The sequence below is a fragment of the Acipenser ruthenus genome, chromosome 47 (genome assembly GCF_902713425.1).
Source record: "Acipenser ruthenus chromosome 47, fAciRut3.2 maternal haplotype, whole genome shotgun sequence".
NCBI classification, from domain to species: domain Eukaryota; kingdom Metazoa; phylum Chordata; class Actinopteri; order Acipenseriformes; family Acipenseridae; genus Acipenser; species Acipenser ruthenus.
The window spans coordinates 5,996,169-6,008,401 of NC_081235.1; the positions used below are offsets into that span (position 1 = coordinate 5,996,169).

General features: G+C 41.6%; 2 protein-coding genes across 2 annotated transcripts; one reads left to right on the top strand and one right to left on the bottom strand.

Moving 5' to 3' along the window:
• Positions 1 to 458: 458 nt before the first annotated feature.
• Positions 459 to 6,817, bottom strand: LOC117428936 (phospholipid hydroperoxide glutathione peroxidase). The gene is made up of 7 exons (XM_034047977.3): positions 6,663 to 6,817; positions 3,591 to 3,685; positions 3,205 to 3,349; positions 2,497 to 2,648; positions 2,261 to 2,285; positions 1,503 to 1,562; positions 459 to 802 (listed from the first exon to the last, which is right to left on the bottom strand). Exons 1-7 carry the CDS (start codon positions 6,744 to 6,746, stop codon positions 770 to 772), a joined length of 594 nt encoding a protein of 197 aa, XP_033903868.1. The 5' UTR covers positions 6,747 to 6,817; the 3' UTR covers positions 459 to 769.
• A 338-nt stretch (positions 6,818 to 7,155) lies between these two features.
• On the top strand, positions 7,156 to 11,305 carry LOC131721020 (DNA-directed RNA polymerases I, II, and III subunit RPABC1). The gene is made up of 7 exons (XM_059013845.1): positions 7,156 to 7,481; positions 8,136 to 8,310; positions 8,867 to 8,982; positions 9,348 to 9,428; positions 10,096 to 10,154; positions 10,432 to 10,510; positions 10,980 to 11,305. The coding sequence occupies exons 1-7, from the start codon at positions 7,425 to 7,427 to the stop codon at positions 11,043 to 11,045; spliced, it is 633 nt and encodes a 210-aa protein (XP_058869828.1). The 5' UTR covers positions 7,156 to 7,424; the 3' UTR covers positions 11,046 to 11,305.
• The last annotated feature ends 928 nt before the right edge of the window (positions 11,306 to 12,233 follow it).

The following is a 12,233-nucleotide window of genomic DNA, read 5'->3' on the forward strand; positions in this document are numbered from 1 at the left end:
TAAAAGATTGCAGAGGATTCTGGCACACTTTCTTTACTTTCTTTAAAATGCTGTTTCACTTATGCGTGTAAATAGACATTGCACTATTTCAAAATTCAAGCATCAGGGTTTTGAAGGTGAATTATGTTGAAATTACGGATCGCTCAAGCGTTTGGAGATAACGAAGTCAGATCTTGCTCAAGAGTAAGTGATTACAGACCTGTTTTGTAATACGGTTAGCATTTTATGCAATAATCACATCTGATATTAACCCTGTAATCACAGTTTCATTCTAACCACCAAAGGAGCAGCATACCAATTCTGATAATGATTTTACACCAATCACCCTCCAACATGACTTGTTTTGCTTGTCAAAAGAAAACTGAACAGTACAACTAATCAAGAAGGTCGCTAGATGAACCTCGGCAAATCCCATAGGACTGGCCATACCACAACCAAGAAGAACACGCAGACTTAAATACAATGGTGAATGAGTTTTATTGTGCATTACAAATGAACATGTCTTTGAACGGGCTATATATATTTATTACATAATGAAATTAGTGCAAGATGCTGAAGTAAGATGTTGCGAGCACATCCTCTCGCGCAGTGCTGCTTGGCATCTGTATTTCCTCCCAGAAGGTTGCACGCCTTGTTTCATCAGACCTGCCCTCCCCGTTAGAGACGGGTTTACAGGCAGGTCGTCACTCGCCTGGGGTTCCAAACACAGAATCCTAGCCGGGCACAGGAGAGGAGGACACAGCAGGATTTGGTTATTCAAACAGGACTCCTACAGGTACTTGGGAAGATCCTTTTCAACCACCTGTTTGAAAAAAAAAAAAAATAATCTATACAAAAATACTCAGCCTAGAGGTTTTATTAAGTGATGAATGTCAACTTTAACAATTGACTATTGTGTGTACATGCTCCGAAACCCACACGCCATTACTCCAACGTTAGGACAAATACAATTTGGCCATGGCTTGCCCGTTTGCCCTTAAAATGTAGCCTTTGTGTGTATGCCGGTAATGTAGATACCAGGATTCTTAATGTCACGTAAGCTTGTGCTGCAATCTACTTAGGTATACAAATCAACTGGATTTCCTAACACTTAATGCTCCACATGAAGTGTGTGCTTCTGTTGAAACAAGAGAACAAGCTGGCATTGTCACTAGAGGGGTACAAACTGGCACCCTTACTAAAAAGCATGGCACATCCTTTATCGTGCATGTCAAATCCACAGCTGGGCTGAACAGAACTGCGTGTACTAAAGATAAAACAGCCCTCTGTGTCTACATGCCCCGATTTAGCATCAACAAACATTTCAGAACAATGAGGCTTGAAGCAGGGCAGAGCTGACGAGTTTTTATTGTTTTGGATGGCTTTCAAAATGAATCAGTGGATCGCCACAGAAAAAAAAAAAGCATCTGAAGTGTTGCGCAAATCTCTAAATCAGGAGAGCTGCAAGTAATGGTCCAGCCCGCGTGGCACCCTGCACACCCGAGGAACGCCGTTTCACTTACGCTTGGATCATCCATTGGGGAATACCGCTTCACAACCTGTCCCTCTCTGTCAATGAGAAACTGAAAAATAAAAGAAATCATTGAATTGGCAGGCATTTCCATCACACCGAGGATCTCACACAGACACCATTGCACAGCTGGAGTTTGACTCAGAACCTCAGAGCTCACACGCCATGTGTACGGTTATGCCTGCCTAGTGAAAGACTTCTCGCTCCTTTTCATTAGTAGATTAGGTCATGCACCAGATTTTTTTTCTTTGCATTGGGTGCTTGAAAAGTTAAAATTGGGGGCTCGGACTCCTATAGCACATGATAGGCTTTTTACACGTATCGCTGCAATTTAATCATTCGGATTACGTGTCCCCACCCCCCCTCAGGCAATTCTTTTAAGCCACTCCTTTACAGATGCAATGTCATTGCAAAACTGTGTCTTTTGAAGCGTGCACTCTGTTCCAATTACTGTACAACCCTGACCTTTTAAACAGTGCAGATTCAGACTGTGCAAGAAAATGGGGAACTTCATTTAAAAAAATAAAAAATAATAATAAAGGCAGCAGCTGCAGCCCTGCCGGTTCACTACTCTTCTCAATGCCTTGCAGATTTAAATAACCCAGATGTTACGGTACTTCGGTCTTACTGTAGAAGTCAAACTGGGGACTAGGAAACCGAACTTAAAAAAATCACACCCTGCCACTAACTCGCTGGCCGTGCAATTTATAAAAGGTTACTACTATTGAAAAGCAAATAACCACAGCTTACCTTGGTGAAATTCCACTTAATGTTGCTGTTGAGAGAAGAGAGAAACTAAAATCATGAACCCGTTTATAAAATACATCTATTTCTACTGAACCCTTTAAAATGACCAGGTATTTTAGCCTGTGATCAGCATTTTTTGGTGACCGTGCTTGTCCTTGGTCTCAAGCGGTTCTCCAGGTTGGGAGACAGCACAGAGCACGCTCTACACCTCTAAAGGGTTATTCTGCAGGTGTACTCACTTTCCCAGCGTCCCTTTCCCCTTGGGCTGAGACTTCATCCAGTTCCACAGGGGGTGAGCGTTATCACCGTTGACGTCGATTTTGCTGAACAGGTCAAACTCTGCGTCGTAGGACTTGGCAAACTCCTTGATCTGCCCCTCCGTCCCGGGCTCCTAACACAAAAACAAACTTTGAGTGTGTGTGTGTGCGTGCGTGCCTGCGTGTGTGTGTTAGTTCCTTTTTTGGGAGTTAGTTGCTTTCCACAGCTCCCAGCATGCAACAGCCTGTAGCAGTGCACAGATTATACTTACTTATACTTCCAGAATAAAAGTGATTTGTAAATCTCCCTCCAAGCGTTTCTGCACTGTACTTACAGAATGGAACGACACCATCACAGCTGCTGCATATTAGTGTACTGTAGATAACCAGCCCCTTTAAACTATTGAGCAATGAGACCCAAGACCTCAAGTTTCAGGAAACACATGTAAACATGTACATATAACTGTATAAAACAATGTACAATAGAACGCAGAATTTCTTTTTAGGTTAGCACACTCTTATCTTAGCAATGAAACACCCTTTCTTTATCTTTTTTCCCCTCCCACCCTTTGGATCTGGAAGCTTGAGCAGGACTGAAGAACCACCCACGTCCTTTTACAATCTGAACGGCCAGATAACTGTGAAGCCTAACCCGCGCTGCGGTTACCAAACCCCCTTCAATAACCGTACCTGTTTCCCAAACTGGTTGCTTGGGAAGCCCAGGATACGTAAACCTCTCTCAGCGTACGCGGCGTGCATCTGCGCAAACTGAGTGTAGTTTACAGGGGTCTTTCCTCACTTGGAGGCGACGTTTGTGATGATGCAAACGTAGCCCCTGTGGAGTGAAGGAGGGTAAACACAAAGACACCGAGGTCAGAACATCAGAGAGCATTAGAGTGCTGTTTGCAAATACTCTATTAAAAATACAGACGCTAAAACTGCAGAACTGCAAAAAACACATTTATAAAAACGGGAAATCTGTGACTGCTGGATTAACCATCTGGACTCTGTAAAACCAAAGAGCTGGACACGAACCGACCCTTTCTGCACGCAGGACGTAAATAAAGATGACTGACCTGTACTTCTCCAAGGAAACCTCGTTGCCGTCGATGTCCTTGGCTGTGAACTCGTAAATGGATTTGGCATTCTGCCAGTCTTCTACCTGCGCACACTGGAAGAAAAAACAAACAAACAAAAGCACGGATCAGTCAGGCTGGGCAGTGCCGACAACTCTCCTCTCGTTTCCATCTGTCACCCACAAGACGGGTCTCTGCATGCTTCATCACTACAGCAATTCTACATGCATCAGGACTGCAAAGGGACAAGGTGTCTCGATCACCCCACGGAAATGTATTTACTATGGAATTGTTTCCACTTTTAAAAAAAGGAACTCAAATTTGTATTACGAGTACCATCTTTAAACAAGATCGGCTTTTTAAATGTATCGCTGTCAGTGTTTTCATTTTGAGATGCGAAGCAGCAACAGCAGCGAATGTCGATGAAATTCAAGCTCAATTCCTGGTTAGTTTTGGCATTGCCGATACATCCAACAAAGGCTTTTCTGTTTTACGAGGTCCAAAATGAAAACAACTTTAAATGAATCATTAAATTTCTCTCCGAAACCTGATAATCCTTGCTTACTAAATCGGATATCCCGGTTGATAAGGGATCAGGATAATGAGCCACTGTAGTGTATGCCAAAGAGGACATCAGCTCTGATAAGACCAACAAGCCACTCTTGTGCACAAATGGACAAAGTACACAGCGCACCCAAGTTATAAAGATGAGCGCCAAGACTTCAGGGTAAAAACAGAAGTGGTGCCTTCACAGAAATAAAGGAAGAAACTCTTCCAAGGTTGTAAAGTCTATTATAATGCATGTTTCCAAGTGTGCCGTGGCTACCGCTAATCAAGTCGAGAGCGTATTTCTCAAACACTCTTTGCTTTGCCAGTCGAGTCCATCGTACGAGTGTGAGAGAAAGTACACTGTCAGATCGATCAGAGGTAGCCACCAAACGCCTGTGCATTTATTAAAAGGTCATTAAATCTAAATAATAAATCTGCTGAAAACCCGATATTAATGCACTTAGTCTGCTGTGGGTTAAACGTTCAGAATGCTTCGTCATTGGCATTCTGAGTGACAGATCTACACTCTCAGTGAAATAAGTGACTTGTTAGAATTCTGAATTGTATTTCAGGGGCTGTGGGGACTCAGCGTCACACAGCGCTGGGCAGAGTAAACCCACTCTCTGTGACATCAGTCTGAAAACTGGAAGCATCAGGACACGCATTTACACTACTGCTTTGTTTAAATGGAAAAAAAAGTATTCGAAAAATGTACTCCAGCCAATGTTGAGCCCTTTAAGAAAGAGAGAGTGGAGCTCATTCTTGAAACCTGACATTTCACCACCTATAGGTACTGATTTGGCACTGAACAGTACTGACCACAGGTGGAGGGGGAGTTCCAATTGAAATGGTGCTCATTTCAGAGGAAAGGAAAGGACTGTTGCACGGTTTAGCGTACAGTTTGTAGAAGTGAAAAAGAACAGCTATGCAGAAGTGTGGCTTCCACATTTAAAATTATTTTTAATTTTTTTAGGCAATGTTTTTTAGTCATGTTTTAATGTTCTGATGTATTAGTGACCTGCATGCATGACACTCTGGGCTAGATTTTCAAATCGTTTTCTACAGTCTTTCTGACAACCTTTAATCCTCTTAGTCCCTCTGACTAATGCATGGTGCAATAATGACTGAACGTCTTACACAGGTCTGGATCACATGTCTCTTGCAATCTGTTTAAAAATGCTATCAAAACCTGAACGCTTAAAAACAAAAAAAATCGTACACAGCACAAGTTACACAACACACACAGCAGTCTCTTTAGATAACTGCAATCTGCCTTGATCACTAACCACACACAAGTTATCAAACCGTGCATGCCTGGACATTCCTTCCAGCATCAATGCCCGCATCTGTGATTGCGCTTGATCACATAAAATGCGACACAGTGGAGGAAGGACAACGAAACCCTGTTTCAATGCATTCCCGAGAAATAAGGAGCATCAGGAGCATGGAAAAGGACATATCTGTTTACAAATAGCAATGACCCATTATACATATCTAAACATTTAGATTAGATTGTTTACCTTAAGCACAGAATGACATTTGGAAAGTTCAGACCATGACCACAGTTCAGCTTTTCATTTTCTGATATTTTTTTGGAAATGGAGACTTTTTTGGGGGGGGGGGGGGGGGGGGGGCGATCATTGCACTGGAGATGGGGAGATGGACTCGACAGCTTTCGAATTGAAATTCTCAAACTATACACAATAGCAATAAAAACACGCACACAAGGGCTGTTATGTTCATCCTATCACTGGTGTAATTGTACTTCGTTGTTTGCATGCCACTTGTGCCAGCGTGTAAGCAATGGCACTGAAGTGTTCGGACTTACATCACGGCCAAGCAGCAGCTGCCCTGTCAAATACGATTACGCGTGTTTAACAAAGACTGCACTGTGTACTGTAGGGCAAATTCACCACAAGCATGAGCGGCGTCAAGTGGTTTTATTCAAAACAAACATTAAAGGCAACTTCGTTTGCCTGCAGTAGTTTAGGCTTTTTGTCTGTATACAGACAGCATCCCGCCAGCCTACCACAATGCGAGTAAACACTGTAATGGGTGCACATCCTAATTACTCGACTAGTTGTATAATTTGTTTTATCCTACCTTAACTGCATCGTTTCAGTTTTTTGGCAAGGCATATATTTATGATTACTTGTTTATTTATTTCATTTTTACAAATCCAATACAATTGGACAATGACATCTTTAAGATAAATAAATAAGCGTATTATTATTATTATTATTATTATTATTATTATTAATACAAATGCACTAGACTGGGTTTCATTTAATCTCCCGTTCGACGGCCTGTTTTTGTGCAAGTCACAGAAATACGAAAAGCTACACAGGCAGTATAGCTAGCTAGCTAAAACTAACCTTTCACCGTCTTGCGAGTCTCTCTGCACGTTACGCGTCTATTAAAAAAAAAAAAAAAAAGACTGACCTCTATTATAAAACTTTATTTTTAACGTACACTCACGTCAAACAACACATATAAATTATAAACCAGGTATATTTTTCTTACCATGGTTCGAGTAGGTATCCTTGCAGCCACTAACGCACAGAGCAGCGCTCGCTGGACTGCCCGCATTACCTCGAGCGGCGGCATCACAAGCTCTCAGCAGCGCGCAGCCCCGCCCCGCGTCTCATGACGAAACCGCATTCCACGCGTCAGCCATACTGGCTCAAAGTTCCATAGATCTCCGAGCACGTCACCGCCCGTCCGAGAGTCAGAATGACGTCAGTTACACAGAGCCCCGCCCACCTGCCTACCCACCAGCAACAACAAGCTGTCAGTCAAAAACGTTATCTGCCATTCAGGACTCTACATACATATATATATATATATATATATATATATATATATATATATATATATATATATATATATATATATATATATATATATATATATCTATATATATATATATATAGAGGCTCCCTTGAGAAAGATATGTACAACATATCGAAACGTTGGGCAGCTGGCTCTTTGTCTATGTAACTTGTTTATCATTGTATCGTTTATTTCTAAAAACACTTTTTAAAAATATGTGATTCATATATAGTAAACGTCTGATTTTTAAAGGAAAACGAAGATTTAAAAAAAAAATAACTATAAATTATTGAAACTAAAAACAGGCATCCTTGATGGTCACCCGGAGGTCCTGCTCCCGCAGCGAGTTAACACGTGATTTCCATGCAGCGGAAGTGAGCGGCGGCGTGTTAGAGTTCAATCGAGAGGTTTCTTTTTATTTATTAGAGATTACTACTATCAAATTATCGAAGCATGGATGACGAAGAGGAGACCTACAGGCTGTGGAAAATCAGGAAAACCATCATGCAGGTTAGAATCGTGCAGAATTCAGCTGTAATCAAAGCGTATTGGTGTGGTCACAAAAAAAAAAAAAAAACATTAAACGGTGTATACACTTAACCGAATCAGGAGAGGGAGAGAGGGAGAGAGGGAGAGAGAGAGAGAGAGAGAGAGAGAGAGAGAGAGAGAGAGAGATTCATTTACATACTATATATGCTTTTGGTGCCATGGTAACGACACTCGCTTATTTCTGTTTAAATCTATTAGTGTAATTTACTGTAGTTAATGATATAAGGATCTGTTATTCCTTCCTATACCTTCAGACATCCTGGTATTGAGTCTGTTTATCCATGTGTTTAACTTTATTCTTGTGTATTATCTAATTGTATTTCTTCTAAAACTATAAAGTGTATATATTATAATATATTATAATATAATATAATATATATACTGCAACTGTGCTTTTTTACCTTTTTTTTATATAGATAGATATGTCTATCTATATATAGAGGTAGGTAGAATGATATAGATTGATGGATATATACAGATAAACGCTAAATTAAAAGGTTAAGCTTTTATTTAAGTTATTATTTAATTGTTTTTGTAAGGTGACATCTCATAACACGTGTGTAAGCCCTGTGGTGTTTTCTGTCTGATCGGCTTCTCTGTTGTTGAACCCGACAGCTATGTCACGACCGGGGCTACCTGGTGACGCAGGACGAGTTGGACCAGACTCTGGAGGAGTTTAAGAACCAGTTCGGGGATAAACCCAGCGAGGGGCGGCCCCGGAGAACCGACCTCACCGTGCTGGTGGCTCACAACGACGACCCCACAGACCAGATGTTTGTCTTCTTTCCAGGTGGGTGCATCGTGTAACACAGGGGTAACTGATCGCAATCCTGCAGGGCTAGTCCACTCCTGGTGTTTGTGCCAACACTGTTCTAAATTGTTTAATTGAATCAATGAAACCTCCTTCAAGACACTGAAGTAGTGAATTATAGTGGATCTGTTAATGCTGGAGTGGAATGAATCTCCAGGACTGGCCTTTGCAGGTGTAAGGGAAGTAAGGAAACTGTGTGTCATGTGGCTTGAGGCAGACATTTAGTGCTGTTGTGTTTATTTTCTTTTTTATGTAAAGCACCTTGGCAAATAGCATACAGTTAAATCACAAGCTATTTAACAAACTGCCTTAATACAAGAATGGCTTGAGGTTCACAGCCACTATGATCTGCCACTATCGACCCACAAAATTCACAATAATGCGAAAGAACAGGAGTCAAACTTCTGAAAAGATATTAGTGGAATTCCCAAATGAAAGGATTAAGCAGTAATAATATTAATAATAATAATGCAAATTTTTAAAAAACTTGCTGTATAGAACGTGGTTTGATATTAGCCTGTGTGTTTGTCTGCAGAGGAGCCCAAGGTTGGGATCAAGACCATCAAGATGTACTGTCAGAGGATGCAGGAGGAGAACATCACCCGAGCCTGCATCGTGGTGCAGATGGGAATGACTCCATCCGCCAAACAGGTGCCTGTCTGCCTGCTTTCCCTCCAGCTCATCACACAGGCTTAAATTAAAAACTGCTGCAACATGCCTCACTGACTCATTAAAGCTATTCTAGCAGTGTCAGTCCCTGATGACTTTGTACAGCAGTGTGTGTGTCGCACCACTCTAAATAAAACCGAAAACATCTGCTTAAAACCGCAGCCTTGTTTGGGGGCAACTGCTGTATAGCTGGAAGCTAGTTTAGCATATTCTGTTTTTATTTACAGCAAAAAATCCTAGCAAGTGTGTGTGGGATTCTGTATATATAATATATATTTTAAATTTTCATCAGTTTTGAAGTGTGTTGCCCTGTTTTATTGGCGTTCCTGCTCTGTTCTCTCCCCTAGTCGCTGGTTGACATGGCACCCAAATACATCCTGGAGCAGTTTCTACAGCAGGAGCTGCTTATTAACATCACAGAACACGAGGTGAGAGTCCGACATGCGATCACAAGTGCGCACGGGGTTAGAAACATCCACTAGTCCTGCACCCAGCCTCAGAACTCCCCTTGTTTAGGTACATTATTGAAATCAACAGGAGCCAGGAGTTTGAACAGTCAGGCCCCTGTTAAATCTGCTCTCAGCTGATGGCCCTTGAATCCCTGTGTCTGCAGGTTGACTTTTAGGATTTTGTTCATGCAGCTATAAGGGAAGGAGCAATCGGTTCCACAGGGGCTACTCAAACTCCTGGATACTGAATCATTTAAATAATATACTTCATTGATGGCAGTTTGGAAACCCCAGGACTGGGTGCAGGGCTCGCTGAGTTTCTAACCTTGAGTATGCATAGATAAATACATGCATTTAGTTACTCAGATTTTTATGAAGTCCTTGGACCACATAACAGTAACTGAATTTGTTTGGCATTCATTTATTTATTTATGAAAGGTATTGAGAGTTACACTGAATTTCTAAGAATTGTTAATCTGTACACTTTAAATCAGATCACGTATCCCTACAGGTAGAAGTATATATTGCCTGTAGAACAACATGGGCTTAACTGTTGAGTGAAACAGTATTGTAATCCCACTGCAGGGATCCCCTACGCGTTTATGGTTGTGAACCGTGCTTAACATGCCTGCTTGTGTGTTTGCAGCTGGTTCCAGAGCACATAGTGATGACAAAGGAAGAGGTGACAGAGTTGCTTGGCCGATAGTATCCTTTTAAACTTTCAGAGGGGCTGTTCCATCAGCTTTACAGATGCACGTCCCGTTTCATTTACATACTACAAGCTCTTCATTTATAACAAATTATATTTATACGGTGCCTGTGGAGAGTGTGTGAGCTACGGTTTCATGACTATTTGCATACTGTACTTGGTGTTTGTTCAGTAGCTGTTTCCAGGTACAGCATTTTGATAAGGCTGTTATTACAGTAAAGCAATCCAGAACAGTTCCTCTTGTCCCCTTGTTTTCCCTAACCCTGCACCCAGTAAACTGAAGGAGAGCCAGCTCCCTCGCATCCAGGCCGGGGATCCAGTGGCGCGGTACTTTGGGCTAAAGCGAGGACAGGTGAGACTGCTTTGTCGCGTGAAATCGCACGGCTTGAAACTCAAACTAGCCTCGCACCCGGTCCTGGCTTTCACAACTATATTTTCAGTTTATTATTGAAATGACCGGGTGCCAGGAGTTTGAATAATCTGGTCCCTGGTAAATGTGCTCTGAAGTGACTGCACCGATTCACAGCATGAATTAAATCACATCTGAGCCATGCTGCTCGAAGGGTGGAACCGTTTATTAAACACCAAACTCCTGCCCTCCTGATCTTTTCAATAGTACAGTATTTTTAATTGAAGGTAGTTCTGAAAACCAGGACTGGGTGCAAGGGCTAGTTTCCATAGAGGACAAAAACAATGTTGATGATTTAAAACTAAGATTTATTAGATTGATTTATTAAGACGTATCAGTTATCATGCAGCCTTTGTACTCTAAACCTGCCCTCTCAAATCAGCCATGCGTCATGCTTGTTTTTTGTTTGCAGGTGGTGAAGATCATTCGACCCAGTGAGACAGCTGGGAGGTACATTACCTACAGACTAGTGCAGTAGGGAACAGCACGGCAAACACCACACCCGGTGTACTAGAAGCATCTATTACCTGTATGAATATACTGCGATGTCCCCAGAGTGGAACAGTGATACTGTTGTTTTGCTGTTTGGGTACTACAGCTGCCTTTGCAGAGGAGCTTACATCATCCCTTAGCTTTTGAAGACAGCACCAGATTGATCACTATAATGGCTCCTCAGTTAGTTCTATAACTGACGTGTAGCATTGTATTCACTCCTTTGTGTATTCATTTTTTTTTTTTTTTTTTTTTTTAAATAAAATTGGACTATGAAATACGATTTTTGCTGAAATCCACGTTTTTGTTATTCTTCTATATGGCCTTCACTGAAATGTTACTCAGCTGCGTTCTTTTCAATACCCCGTTTTAAATCTGACCAGTTTGCACAAGAACCGAGCTGTGACAGGGTTTACTGCACTTCAGTTTCAGTGTGAGATCAGCATATGGAGCTGTTCATGTTTAAAAACTAGAAATAAACAAGGTATTTCGTACAAGTTTAGTAAAATCACCTGTTTCTTTTTCTCTTCAAAAAAAATCAAATAGTAAAAGTTTCACTCGTTCCACTAATGCAGGACTTCCCTGCTGTTACCTTAGATGAGAGATACACAGCAGGAATGCGGATATCATTCTGTGGTATATGAACCGGACCTCTCAGCATTTAGTCAAAATGTTTGGTCATAGACAGCTCTTAAGTTTTTGGTATTACTATATATCCTTTTCTGTCACAATTCTTTTTATTTATATTTTAAAAGTCTGTGTGATCTCTAGCTCAAGAAGTTGCCCTGCCAAAACAAACAAACAAAAAAACACAAACCACCACATTGCATTATAAAATACACACCGCTAGGAAACGTAACATGGTCCAGTTATTCACACAGTGACTGTGGGGATGTATGTACCTTTAGTCTTGTTTCACAGACCCCCGATGAGCACTAATCTTGGACGACCCAATGTTACCGTTGGTAAGGTAACCCAGTTGTAAATCTTCTCAGTACAGCCTCTTTAAAATTTCAACCCTGAGCAGCACACCCTCCCTCCCTCCTCTGCAGAACGCAGTGGCAGCCGCAAGACTCCAGACATGCCACCCTGTGACCGAATGCTTCAGAATATGAAACGGAACCCGCCTACCTTGTAGCTTCTTTTGGTTTTGAGGAAGAAAGCCATCACTGTG

Excerpts from the sequence above, each read along its gene's own strand:
- LOC131721020 (XM_059013845.1), top strand. The coding sequence starts at position 7,425 with ATGGATGACGAAGAGGAGACCTACAGGCTGTGGAAAATCAGGAAAACC. Across the intron at positions 10,155-10,431 it reads ACAGAGTTGCTTGGCCGATA|TAAACTGAAGGAGAGCCAGC; the intron begins GTATCCTTTTAA and ends CCCTGCACCCAG. Across the intron at positions 10,511-10,979 it reads TTGGGCTAAAGCGAGGACAG|GTGGTGAAGATCATTCGACC; the intron begins GTGAGACTGCTT and ends TTTTGTTTGCAG.